This window comes from Macrotis lagotis, chromosome 1, assembly GCF_037893015.1.
Source record: "Macrotis lagotis isolate mMagLag1 chromosome 1, bilby.v1.9.chrom.fasta, whole genome shotgun sequence".
Taxonomy (NCBI): domain Eukaryota; kingdom Metazoa; phylum Chordata; class Mammalia; order Peramelemorphia; family Peramelidae; genus Macrotis; species Macrotis lagotis.
Window position 1 is genome coordinate 775,828,646 of NC_133658.1, and position 14,388 is coordinate 775,843,033.

Genomic DNA, 14,388 nt, shown 5'->3' on the forward strand with positions numbered 1-14,388 from the left:
GGAATCAGGAGTACCTGAATTCAAATCCAGCCTCAGACACTTAATAATTACCTAGCTGTGTGGCCTTGGGCAAGCCACTTAACCCCCATTGCCTTGCTAAAACTAAAAAAAAAGGTTTGGAGCTTTTTTTTTCATATGGCTAGTGGTTTGCAATTCTTTTGAGTACTATTTCTTCAAATCCGTTAATCACTTATTTATGAGGAACAGCTTTTCATCATATATATATATATATATATTATACACATATGTATAAAATATATAATGTACATTTTATATTCCTATGTACATATATCTGTTAATTGTCTATATCTTGAATATAAAATTTTTATGTGAGGAATTTTCTGTAAAGATTTTTTCCCACTTAACTGCTTTGCTTCTTGACCTAGATATATTAATTTTATAACTGCAGAAGTTTTTCAGTTTTATATAATCAGTTATCTAGTATATCTTGTGTAATTTTGTCTATTTCTTATTTGGTAAGAATATATCTCCTTTACATTGCTGTGAGAGATGTATAATATACTCTATTTTTTAATAATATGATCTTTAATACATTTTTAAAGTCAGTATTTATTTTGAATTTATTGTGTAATTGGAGTAAAATATTAGTATAAACTTAATTTCTGACAGGCTGCTTTTCTCTATGTCCAGAAGGTTTTTTTTTTATTAATCAAATAGGGCATTCTTTCCCAAATAATTTATTTTGTCTGGCTTATTGAATGTTGGGTTGTTGAATTCCACTGAGTCATTGTGCTTTGGTAGATTGCTATTATTTTGTGCATATTATTATTATTTTGAATAGGGATTCCCTCTTTATGGTTTTGTAATTATTATTATATAGAAATGTTATTGATTTTTGAAAGTTCTTTTGTAGCCTAAATAAAACACCATGTCATCAACAAATATAATTAATTTTATCTTCTTTTTGACTAATATTTTTAACTGACCTTTTTACTTCTACATGAAATGATAGAGAGTAGGTATCTTTAAAAATTTTTTAAATTAAAAAAAATTTGAGGCAATGAGGATGGGTGACTTGTCCAAGGTCACAAAGTAAGTGTCAAGTTTCAGATCTGAATTCAGGTCCTCCTGATTCCTGGGCCAGTACTCTATGTACTGTGCCACCTAGCTGCCCCCAAGAGCAGATAACTTTGTTCAACTCCTATATTTATTGAGAAAACTTCTAATATCTCTTTATTCATTGTGATACTTTATTTTGGTTTTAAATATTTTTATGATATTAAAAAAGTCTTTTATGCCTATACTTTGTAGGAAATTTAGCATAAATGAGTGTTGTCCTTGGTCAGAGATTTATTTTCATCTATTGAGATAATTATATAGTTTTGGATAGTATTGTTTTTATTATCCCTATAAAGCACTTTATCCTCTTCCCTCTCATATAGCCACCAAGTTTAATCAGATTATCATCACCTCTTTAAAAATATATTTTCAGTGAATACTCATATATACTTCCTCTCTCAATTAAAAAAAAAACAAGAAAACCCTGAACCATTTCAATAGTCTTTTAGTTGGTGTCTCTTCCTTGATTTTCTTCCTTCTCCAACTTATCTTCCACACAATTTCCAAAATGATAGTCCTAAAACATTAGTCTGACCTTGTGAGTCCCCTTCTCAATGAAGTCTAGTAGTTTGCTATTGCCTCTACAATCAAATACAAGCTGCTCTGTTTGGCATTTCATGACTTTCACAATCTGGTTACAATATGCCCTTCCAGGATTATTAAACATACTCCCTTTTATATACCCTATAGTCTAGCCACTGTATGTCCTCTGTTTAACACTGCTACCATCCAAAGCAAGGTCTCTTCACTTCTTGTCTAAACTATTGCCACATTGATGGTTGATCTTACTGCTTATCTTTTCCCACTCGAGTTGATCTTTCACTCAACTGCCAGATCATATATACATATATGTATATATGTATATATGTATATATGTATGTATAGAAGGAATTTATATAATATTTAGACAGGTCAGGCTCTATGTCTTCAAACAAGGAGTGGATAATTACTAGCTTCACATATTATAGTAAGAATTCCTTTCAATTATGGATTGAACTAATGATCACAGAGATTCCTTCCACTGTCAAATTTTATGATTCTATGAGATCCAGTGGGACAATATGAAGAAATACCCTTGGTTTAGCTAAATTCAGGAAATGTTTATTAAGTGCCTAGTATAGTACTTAATAAATAAATTGACCTCAAGGCACTTACTTGGGTTATGAGTATGGGAAGGAGGGTAACCACTTGCATCTGACTAGGGACTGATCTTGTTCCTGGGGTGAGTGAGGGGAGCAGAAGAATCACTCCATTTTCTGGTAAATACTTCATACTTTTGAAAATCAAAAGATTTTAAAAATTTGTTTGTACCAAATTATCTATGGCTTAGATCCTTTGTTGCACATTTATAGTTATACTCATTCTCAGGCATCGTTTATTCTTTAAAAACATAGAAAAATGCTTCAGTCTACTATAGATAATTATTTTACCCCTCATCTGTTGTACAAGACTCAGTATTCCTTGTTCCTAAGAAGTCTCCCTGAAACCACCTATTCTAACCTGAAGAAAGCTTTCTACAAAATAATTTTCATGGTGTCATTTCCTGACTCTTAATCCAGTCCTCTTTATACCACAAAACTGGCTAAAATTTTATTCAATTAAATTCATTATATATTTTCAGAGCCCCACCTGATGGCTATACAGAGTCATATCATTTAACTCACTGCATAAACACCTTGATTATCCATCATATGACCATGCATGTTTGAATATATATTCCTATTTCAAAAGAGGTAGATTTTATAATATCCTTGAATTCTTTTTCAAACCAAAAGTTTTAAAAAAATGTAGCTGGACAGCACCTTCTTTTAATCACTTGAATTTATTTCCTTTTCCACATTTCTTGTGTTGATCTTACCTGGTCATAATATCTAATGCATCCAGAAATGCTATAAAATGAGGATAATAGATACACCTACCTCTCAGGTTTCTTTTGAGGATCAAATGAAATATTTATAAGGTGCTTAATATAGTGCCTAACTCAAAGTAGGCACTTAATAAACCTTAATCTATTGTTTCTGACTCTTAATCCAGTCTTCTTTACATAATAAAACTGGCTAAAATTTTGTTCAATTAGATTCATCATATATTTTCAGAGCCCCATCTGACGGTTACACAGAGCCATAGTATTTTACTCACTGCCTAGAAAAACATCTTGATTAACCATCTTATGACCATACATGTCTAAACATTTATTTCAAGGGTTACCAAAAAGGTAGATTTTATCATATCCTTGAAATCTTTATCATATCAAAAGTTCTAAAAAATTAATTGGAAGGCAGCATCATTTAATCACTTGATTCAAAGATTCCTTTTTTCCCCTTCCACATTTAATGTGTTGATCCTATTTGGTGCCTAATTGCCTAATGTCACAATCATCCTGAGAATGTGTCCTCATAAAGCCTGCCTGCTTTTTATGAAAGTTGGAATTGATGAAGAATAAAGAACATAGGTTTGAGAATCAAAAGACCTGAGTTTGAATTCTGAGCTCTACTGTTTCCTAAGTATCTCACCATGAACAAGTCACTAAACCTCTGAAACTCTGTGTCCTCATCGGTAAAATAATTGGGGGGGGGGAATGAATCATGTGACTTCAAAGGCCCCTTCTAGTTAGTTCATTGTCCATGATGTCATGATATTAAATGATTTCCATCCCCTTCTGTGTACACTTAACATAGTGTATATTGGCAAATTCATTCCTCAGATTATCAAAGAAGCATCAAAAAATATATTGTTCTCTGACTCTTGAAAAACTCTTATGTCATTACCTGTATGTCAAAGTATTTTTTTTCCACTTGGGTTCACCTGGGAACAGACGATAATTTTCAATATCAGGAACACCACATCGCGGCTTCTTCATCACCTTCATCGTAGAATAATCCAGTTTCCCAGTGACCTGGAGGCCAAAGAATGCTTGCATTTCTTTAATTTTCCTTTCCATGGTGTGGTGTCCTTTTACAACCATCTCCCCAATCTGGTGTCCTCCTTTCTTTGTGTAATATCTGTCAAGGTAAGCCTATAAGGAAGAGAGACGCAAATGTTTCTTTAATATGAATATTTTATTTTTTTAGGTTTTTGCAAGGCAAATGGGGTTAAGTGGCTTGCCCAAGGCCACACAGCTAGGTAATTATTAAGTGTCTGAGGCCGGATTTGAACCCAGGTACTCGTGACTCCAGGGCCAGTGCTTTATCCACTGCACCACCTAGCCGCCCAATATGAATATTTAATATAAATATACTCTATGAAATTCTAAAAGTATTTTGATGTTAGAAGTCATTTTTAGTGAAATACTGATCAACCTTTGTACTTCTAAACATAATATGGTGAGTTTCTTGAGAACAGGGACTTTTTTCCTTCTTTGTACCCCCAGTTTTGATACAGTACCTGACCATGGCAGATACTTAATAAATCCTAATTCAATCATTATTGTTTGCAAAGCTCTTTACATACATTATAACATATGTTCCCTGTCATAACCCTTTAAGTTATTTTACAGATCTATTTTACAGATGAGGCAACTGTAACTTGTGTTAGAAAATTTGATCCCAAGTTTACTTGATTCCAAGCAAGTCTAACATTCTATCTACTATGACACATTCTCTTTCTGTGAAATGAAGTGTTGATGAGCAGTTTGGTATGGTATTTTTTATTTACTATTAATATTATTACCTTACATTTGTATCATACTTTACAATTTGTAAAGTACTTTACTTGTATTATCTCAATTAGTCTTCATGATCTAGTAGTGAGGATATAATTGTGTCCATTGAATAGATGAAGTTCAGTGAGGAGCAGTGACTTACTCAACTAAGATTACTTTGCCAAGTCTTCAAATCCCCAAGCCTAGTGTTTTTTCCTACTGTTCAACTAGCTATATCTTTTAAATATATAATAGTTATCATGTAGCTTTCTTTTTTCCTTTGTTTCTTCTCATCCTGCACCTGAGATGGCTACTATTAGATATAAATATGTATATATCTATATATATATATTTATACATATAATATGTAAAATCATTCTATACATACAACCATTTTTCAGGTTCCAGTTGATAAATGGCTAATGGATAAGAATTAAGACTTGAAAATGGGTATTACATAGAAGGCAATGGAAAGACTTGTCATGAATGTGAACACTGTAACACAATGACAATTGGGATTATAAAAGTTAAGTGGTACAAAGGATGTCATCAAAGAGAGGTAGGAGTCAAAAATATTCATACATTAGGGCAGCTAGGTTGCACAGTGGATAGAGCACTGGCCCTGGAGTCAGAAGGACCTGAGTTCAAATGCGACCTCAGACACTTAATAATTACCTAGCTGTGTGACCTGGGGCACTTAACCTCATTGCTTTGCAAACCCCCCTCCCCCCCCAAATACTCATACATACAAAAAATACTCAAAAGATAGGCTATATATATATATATATATATATATATATATATTATATCAGAAGGAAGAATAACATTTGGATAGCTCATGTGCTCTACTGATATTGTCAAGATAGCAAGAAAATGTGAAGATGGTCTTCAGCATGTTAAATTGTGCCTTTTGTAGTGAATTTATGGGAGAACATAAAAAATTTTTACAGGGTAATCATATGTAGGCAGGCTGGAAGTTCATCTGGAGGAAATATCTATATCAAGGATGTTTAAAAAATAATTATTTTTTCAAAATGGAAAATGTTAAATTAAGGCTTCATATAAAAGTCCTAGGGTAAAACAAGTATCTATATGGAGATATTTATGAAATCATATATTATTAAGTGATCTACTTAACATTTCTTAAGTTTTATGAGCCTATTACTTAATATAATAAAGAAAAGTATGATATGCTTACATGCACAATCATAGATTGAGAGCTTGGATAAGCCTTAGAGGTAAACTAGTCTAGTTCTCTGAATTTTATTGTGGAAGAAGGCTCATTGGATGCTCACGGTCACATGTGTAGAAAATGACAGGATTTGAGGCAGCATTTGAACCTAGGTATTGTCACTGGAGTCAGATTCCTTTTGATGGCAGCATTCTGGTATTAATCTAAATGTTATAAGATAGTGGACTGACTATAAATTAACTTAAAATCACTTGTCTTTTGAAAGAGTTTGCTCCATTTGGGGGAGAAAAGTAATCAGGATTTGTATAGAACTCTCTAATGTCCCTATTTACAGGTATTAGGGCAGCTAGTGGGGCATTGGATAGAACCCTGGTCTCAGAGTCAGGAGTCTGGAGTTTGAATCCAACCACAGATACTTGATACTAACTACCTGTGTAATTTTAGGCAAGTCCTTTAATTCTGATTTCCTTTCATCCAGGATTATCTCCAGTCATCTTGATTCATATCTGGCCACTAGAACCAGATGGTTCTGAGAAAGTGAGACTGGTGACTTAGCACAGCATCCCTTCACTCAAATCCAATTCATGTACTTGTCATGCCATCACCTCCCTGATATTGTGGTCTTCTTCAAGAATTAAGGATAAACATTTGCCAGTGTGGATTAGTGGAAAGAGCATTGGATTTGTAATTTGCGCATCTGGGTTCACATTCTGCCTCTGCTATATTGAGCTGTCATTTCTGCTACTGGAAATCAATTTCCCCATCTATAAGATATGATGTTGATCAGATGATGTCTTGGGTTTCTCTTCTACTAAAAAAATCTATGATTAAAATCAGCTATTTGTTACTTGCTATGGAAATAGAAGATTACAAGGGAGAGATACAGCCCAAGTGGACCCAGTGACATTAAATGGATTTGTTTTATTTTAAATTCATCCCAAATTATCTTACAATCACTTTTTAATGTTCAAGAACTCCCCCATGAGAACTCCTTTACCTGTGTAGACTGCAAACCATCAGTGACTTAGTAAACAAGTTCCAGTAAAATTGCATCTAATTGACCACCTAGGATTACACAGTTAATGAGAATTAGAAGTCAGATTTGAAATCATTTTGCTGGTGCCAAGTTCAAAACTTCACTGCTTCTATTTTATATCTTCATCTAGACCTATTATATTGAATGTCTTCTATTATATTTGTGACATCATACTGAGTGACAGTATGTAGGGTACTATGTTTGGGTCTTCCAGGATGCAAGGATATACTCTAGATGTTTTGCTAATATTCAAAGAATCTCAAAGCCTTACAGTTGGAAGCAATCTGAATATGAACAAAAACTCCTTTCTAGGACATACCCTAGAATGAAAAGAAAGGAAAGAGTCAACCATTTTTTAAGTGCTTACATGGGATAGATAACTGTACTAAGCATGCTACAAATATCCTGGAGGGGAGGCACTATAATGAACTTCATTTTATAGATGAGGAAATTAAGGAAGACAGAGGTTAGGTAACTTGCCCAAGGCCACACTGAGGTAGAATTTGAACTCAGGCCTCCCTGACTCTAGGTCCAGCACTCTATCCATTGGACCACCAGGTTGCTTCTACTCCCCTAAGAAGCTTATTCCATTTTTGAGTATATTTATTTGCTATAAAGTTTTCTTGACATTGAACCTTAATAGCTTCTCCATAAATCCCTTCTGGGGCCATACAGAACAAGTGTAATTCCTCTTCCAATTGACAGCTCTTTGGTAAAGACCTTTGTTGTTCCCTCAATCTCATGATTCCAAAATTGGTTTTATGAGCAGTCATGTGGCTACATTTATCTCTCTTAAATTTCATTTCATTTCTGACCCACTGTTCTAACCTATGAAACTCTCTTTGGATCGGTTTTTTAAGGCAGCTATGTAGTACAGTGGGTAGTGTCTAGAGTCAGGAATTGTTGATGGTGTTGTGCAATGATTTAGTTGTGTCAAACTAATCTACCATGATCCTGTGGGCTAAAGCATGCCAATAGTGGGGTTTCTTAGCTAAGATAGTGATTTGCCATTTTCTTCTCCAGTGGATTAAGCAAATAGAGAGTAAGTGATTTACCTAGGGTCACACAGCTAGTAAGTGTATGAAGCTGGACTTTTGAACTAAAGTCCTCCTGACTCCAGGCCCAGAGGTCTATTCACTGAGCTAAATCAGCCTGACTTTCTAGTTGTGGATGTGACCCTGGGCAAGTCATTTAACCTCATTTTCTTTTCCTTTGTCTACATAGGGATCATATCCTTACCTGTGGTGTTCTACCCAAAGAAATGTAAATTTTGAATCCTGAAATCTCTCAAGATATCTTGGGATTTATGACCAAGATCTCTTTCTTAAGGATCAAACCTTAAACCCAAATCACTTTGACTCTCATTGAGTGACCAACAATAGATTCCAGTTCAAATCCAACTTGGTTATTGTTTCTGCCTTCATGGTTCAGAGTGAATGTAAATAACTATTTCTGTTTTGGCCAGGAACTCCCACAGTCTTTCCCTTCCTGACTGAGTTGATTTTTGGTTTTTTTTTTTTTTTGACACTAAGTAAATGAGGCTATACATTACATCATTTCTTATCTAGCCTTAATTACTGAACGGGTATTGCCTCAGTCAAACTGAGACCTGGGAAAGATCTTAGTTTAAAAAGACCATGATCTCCCACTGCCTTGAGGGTCATCATGATCTATATCATGCCATTAGATCCCGATGGCTCCAGAGGAGAAAGTGAGGCTGGTGACTTTGTATAACCCTCCCGTCACTTCAATTCAATTCACTTATATGTCATGGCATCACCTTCCTAATGCCATGGTCCTCTTCAAGAAAGACAGACAAACAACAACAGATGGGACACGTATGCATTTATATAAGTTGGGTTCAAGGAATATTAAGGATGGAAAAATAATTAAAAACAGGTGAGGAAAGATCAGGAAAATTTTTAGATGTCATTTGATCTGATCTTTGAAGGAAACGAATAATAAGAACAACCACAATAATAGTAAACAAAGCATTTATATAGTATTTTAATGTTAAAAAGGTGCTTTAAAAATATCTGCTTTTAGTCTCACAACAACCCTGGAAGATAGGTGCTGTTATGAGACCCACTTTATAGATGAGGAAACTGAAGCAAACAGGTTAAATGATTTGCCTGAGTCTTAGCTAGTTGGCATTTAAGGCTACAATCTAACTTATCTTTCTGTCTCCAAATTTAACACTATAGAGGTGATGGGAGATGAGTTATATAAATAATACATGTAGGTATTAAAATGGAATATCAAATTCTGGGAGCAGCTAGTCCAATTTTACTAGAATGTAGATATAACATGAAGAGGAGTGGTATGAAATAGAGTTTGAAAGATAAGTGGGAATTAAATTCTAGAGGCTCCTAAATACCAGACTAAACAGTTTCTAATGCATGTCATAGACAAGGAGAAATTGCTGAAGGTTTTTGAGTGAGTGAGTGACATAGTTAGACTTTCTTCTTAGGAGACTGAATTGGATGGAAGGAAGCTGGTAACCAGGAGACCAATTAGGAGACTATTATAAATAGTATAGGGAAGATATGCTAAGAACATGAAGTTGTTTAAAGCATATGAGATATAAGAAATATGGAAGTGTGATAATCACATTTTAGCAACTGATTCTGAAGTTAGAGAGAGAAAAGAGTCAAGGATGACTTTGAGTTTATAAATCTGAATGGCTAGAGGATGGTGATTCATTGAACAGAAAATAAAGGAAGGTTGGAGGAGGATGGATTTAGGCAAGAAGATAATGAGTTCTGTTTTAGTCATGTTGAATTTGGGATGTTGATAGGATATCCAGGAATGTGTATTCAAGATCATTTGATGGTAAATTATATAAACTATAGCTCAGCAAAGCAATCAGGGTTGTATATGCAGATTTAGGTATCATTTGCATAGAGATAATACTTGAAGCTGGGGCACTGATAAGATTTCCAACAGAGAGTATATAAAGAGAGGAGAGTCCAGAACAGAATCATGGGCATGTTGATGCTAAGGAGGCAGATATTGGATAATGGTTCAGCAAAGAAGACTGAGGAGTGATCAGAGGGAGGTCACCTGGAAGAGATCAGTGGAGCAAAGAGAAGGGAGCTCCTGGGAGGAAGGATTGATAGATGTTAAAAGTATCAAAAGAAGATGTCAGGGAGAAGGAGAACTGAGTAAAAATTTTAAGAAACCCTCAGAATTCTTTCTGTTACTATTATTATGTATCATATATTATGTATTATACATTATATAATGTTTATTTTCTACTTGCACAATCCCTTATGATATACTGAGATACTTAACTGAGTAAAATGTGGTTACATTCTTGGAGCTTACCTGCTAATAGGTACACTCATAATTACAATTCAAGATCAAATGTGGAAGTGCAGTTAGAGAGGAATGGAGTGTTAGAGGAATTCAGAGCAGGGAGAGATTGCTTCCACCTGGGAGAAATAATGATAGCTTCTTGGAGGCCTGGAAGTAAGGGAAGCAGAATTACAGGGAAAAGCATTCCACAGAGAGGAAATGTCACAACAAAGGCAGAGTACACTCAAGTAATATCCTATAGTCCCACTTTCCTGGACTGAAGGGGAAAGTAAAATATTGGGAAGTAATATCAGAAAGATAGTCTGGGGATAAATTGTGGAAGATCTATTTCCAAATGATATTATCTTTTAATAGAAGTGGAAATGAAATGAAGCCTTAAGCCTCTGGAGACATGGAAGAGTGCACACCAGAGGGGATGTAATGATGCTGAAAGTAAGGCAGCCAGGAATTTAAGAAAAACAAACAAACAAACATTGACTCATTCATTCAATTGTTTATTTGACAGTTATTCATTGAGTATCTACTGTCTATAAAGCCCTGAATTTCAACCCTTGAGGAAAAACACAGATTAGGGTTTATGATTTGAAGAAGAGTTGCTCCAAATAGTCTAGAAGTTATGAACAATGCAGTTTATTTTCTCTTTATAGTCTCTCTAATTTCACAGATAAAAGAATGTGCAAAGTTTCACTAACCTGTGCAATATAATAGTCCCTCCTTGTTGACCTGGAAGGGGATGCAAATAAAGCCGAGGCTACAGCTGACAATTTCAAAACAGTGATCAGGAGAAAAGAAAGGCCAGATGCCTGTAGTATCTTCATTTCCTTAAAGCTGGGTTGGAAACCCTATCAGTCAGTGTGCAAGCAGCAGATAGTACACGTTTGCACTTCGACCTTGTGAAGCTTTTATAAAGCCAAACAGGTCTGTGAACTCCGGGCCAAGATGATTCATGTCTCAGAAGGTAATTATACAGCTGTTTTGTTTATCTTTGATGAAGGGGTATCACAATGGTTCACAAGTTTCAGGAAAAGCTTCATTCTTGGTGATTTGGAAAAGTCATAGAAAGAAAAAACAACTATTTCTTATGACTGATGGAAAAAACCTATTACAAATGGCAAGAATTCAGTTAACCAGAAATCAATAAATTTCTTTGGGTCTCAGTTTTCTATTCTATAAAATGAATGAGTTAAATCTCTTCTAGCCCTAACATTCTCTAAGTCTATAACTAAACCTAAAATCTATTGTAATTTTTCATCCCCCTCTTTTTTCCTAGAAAAGCAACAGGAACAACACAGGAATGGCAGGTTCCTGATCAGGCATGGAGTGGACTTGTCTGGAGTCTTACAAATCTAATTAGAAAGAGTTTAAATTGAAAAGGAAGATATGAGAAAGGAGAGGGACTGTTTAATTATCTACCAGTCTAAATGCCATAGCTACAAGACAGGGAGAAGCACAGTAGTAGGAGAATCCAGAAATTCATAAGAGATGAGATTTACAAAAAGATCCAGTAATGAAATCTATGAAATGGGAAATCTATACACACATGAGGAAAGAACGAGTGGCAAAAGAGATGAACTAAAGAACTGAATGCAGAAGCAAATTTGACCTTTTAGGCACCTCTAAGTTTAGTGGGATGAGATCTGTGATTGGACTTTGGTTTTCCATTCAAAAGAAACACAATTGTTATGTAGATAGGGTGTCGGGAGATTGCATTATATATTAAGAAAAAATATACATGAATGAGAAAATTCAGGAAGTGTTGATGGTGAACATATGGATGAAGATTAATAGAAGCAGAACTATGATATTGTCATTGGTGTATACAAGAGAACACATGGAGAGAAGTGGAGGTGAGGAGTTTGGAAAATAGATCACATGAGGCACAAATCAAATGTATTACAATGACGGAGAGTATAATTATTTAAACATTTGATTGGATTCTTTCTTTGCAAAAAACACAAAAACTAATAGCTTTAATGATAATTTTTACCTTTCAAAGAGTAGGAATCAACAAGAGAAAATTCTATTCTGTATCTTATTCCCAACAACAGGGATGAGCCAATCTACCATAAAAGTAAAAAGATAGAAGAAGAGAGGAAATCCATATATAGTTTGATATACTGCCTACATTTTGAGAAAGCAAATTTCAAAATATTCAGAGAAAGAGCAAGTAGAGTGTCCTAAGTTAAAATTCAATAGAATGTAGTCCAGAAGGAAGGGAAAGCTCTCAAAAATGAAAATTTGAAAACACACTGAAAAATAACTCCAGTGAGGATAGGAAAGGGGAGTTATCTAAAGATACCACTGTGAATATACAGGGAACTCATCAGCTTAATTAGATTTCAGGAAAAACTTATGCAGAAAATGAAAGAAACAGATGGTAATAGAGGATAAATATAAAATCTGTGGAATGTCAGTACCCCCCAGTAGGTAAGTGATCAAATTACATAAGTAAACAGCTTTCAAGAGAATAAATTCGAATTGTCAATGGTTAAATAGTTTTGTAATATGAAAAAATGCTTCAATAGAGATTTCACAATATGGTTAATTAGCAAAGATTAAGCAAAAAGGAAACTGTCAGTGATGGAGGAGATATGGGAAGCTAGATACTAATAAACTCTTGATGGATCTCTGACTTAGTCTGACAATTCAGGAAAGTGACTTGGAATTATGTGAGGAAAATTCACTAAACTGGGCCTTACTGTTTCTATTATTAGATATATGCTTCGAAGTTAAAATCAGAATGAAAAGTATACACAATAAGTGTCAAACTATTCATAGAATCATTTTGATGGCAAGAAAAAGCTATAAATGTGAGAGTCCACAGATTGGAGAGTGGCTGAACAAGTTGTGGTATCTGAATAGGCTGGAATGTTATTGTTCAATAACAAATGGCAAATATGAAGAATTAAGATTTATTGAAAAAATAGAAAAATTTATATTGACTAATGTTGAATGAAATTAAGGGAACCAGAATGTTATACATTAATACATGTATTATATGTAATGTATATATGACATACTGATATATACAATAATGTAAATGAACAAGAGAATTTCAATTCTGATTATTATAATTTAAAAAATATTCTTTCCTAAGAAGAGTTAATGAAACATACTTTCGGGAGGAACCCATGGAGACAGAATATTACAGATATTCTTACATGTAATTATTGTCAATGATTTTTTTGTTTTAACTTTTTTTTACACAGAAAGAATTCAGGTCCAGTAGTAGGGAAAAGAATTTTATGCTGAAATTAATGTGCTTCAAAAACAAACTATTAATAAAATATTATTAAAATGACATTGACCATCAATAGAGAGAAAAAATATTGTCAGGAATTCTAAAAGTCAAAATGAAGTAAAAAAAAAACTAAGAATCAGAAGAAGAGGATCATAGTAGGGAAAGAAGATCAAAGAAAGAATAGGTCCACTCCAGGGTGGATGAGATGATAATAATGAATAATCGAGGGAAGGAGAAGCTGTTCATTATTATTTTTGTTTTGTTTTCTCTACCAGTAAGAATTATCTTAAGTCTGGGAAGACCAAAACAAAAATGTCAGAGTTGTACCTAAGATAAGTGGAATGAATTAATTAATAAGATGTATTCATTAAATGTTTGCTAACAGCACATGTACTATGCCAAGCTTGGACAATACAAATACAAAAAATGAGAGTCTCTACCCTCAAAGAGTTGATATTCAAGTAGAGGAAGATAATGCATGCAGGAGTGTGGTAGCCAGATCAGGGAGTAATGCCTGGAAAGTCACATAGATAATGAATGGAACAAAACAACAGTCAACTGACACATTCTTACTAAAGAAAAGAGTAATATTTATAAATAAATATATATATATATATAATAGAATATATAGAATAAATAAATCACCCAGCTTCTTGATTAGCATCAGACTCTAGTTTCAGATGAACTATAATCCTGGATATGGAAAAAATAATAAAAATAGTTGTCAGTAATCTTTGAAAGACTTTCAAGAATGGGAAAGATATTGCAGGTCTAGAAAAGAGCAAGACATTCTTCTTTTTAAAAGTAGTAGAATGAAATTTGCAGATTTTAAGCTAGTGAGATTGAATTCAATTCTTGGCATAATTCTAAAGCAGATTATT

At 34.0% G+C, this 14,388-nt stretch overlaps 1 protein-coding gene across 1 annotated transcript in view; it reads right to left on the reverse strand.

The window, feature by feature from the left end:
* The window catches only part of MMP20 (matrix metallopeptidase 20), a 51,428-nt gene extending 40,344 nt beyond the window's left edge, over positions 1-11,084 (reverse strand). The window contains exons 1-2 of the mRNA XM_074188147.1: positions 10,959-11,084; positions 3,849-4,096 (exon numbers count right to left, since the gene is read on the reverse strand). Of these exons, the coding sequence (XP_074044248.1) occupies positions 3,849-4,096; positions 10,959-11,084 (374 nt within the window). The remainder of the gene's footprint in view (positions 1-3,848; positions 4,097-10,958) is intronic.
* Between the last annotated feature and the right edge of the window lie 3,304 nt (positions 11,085-14,388).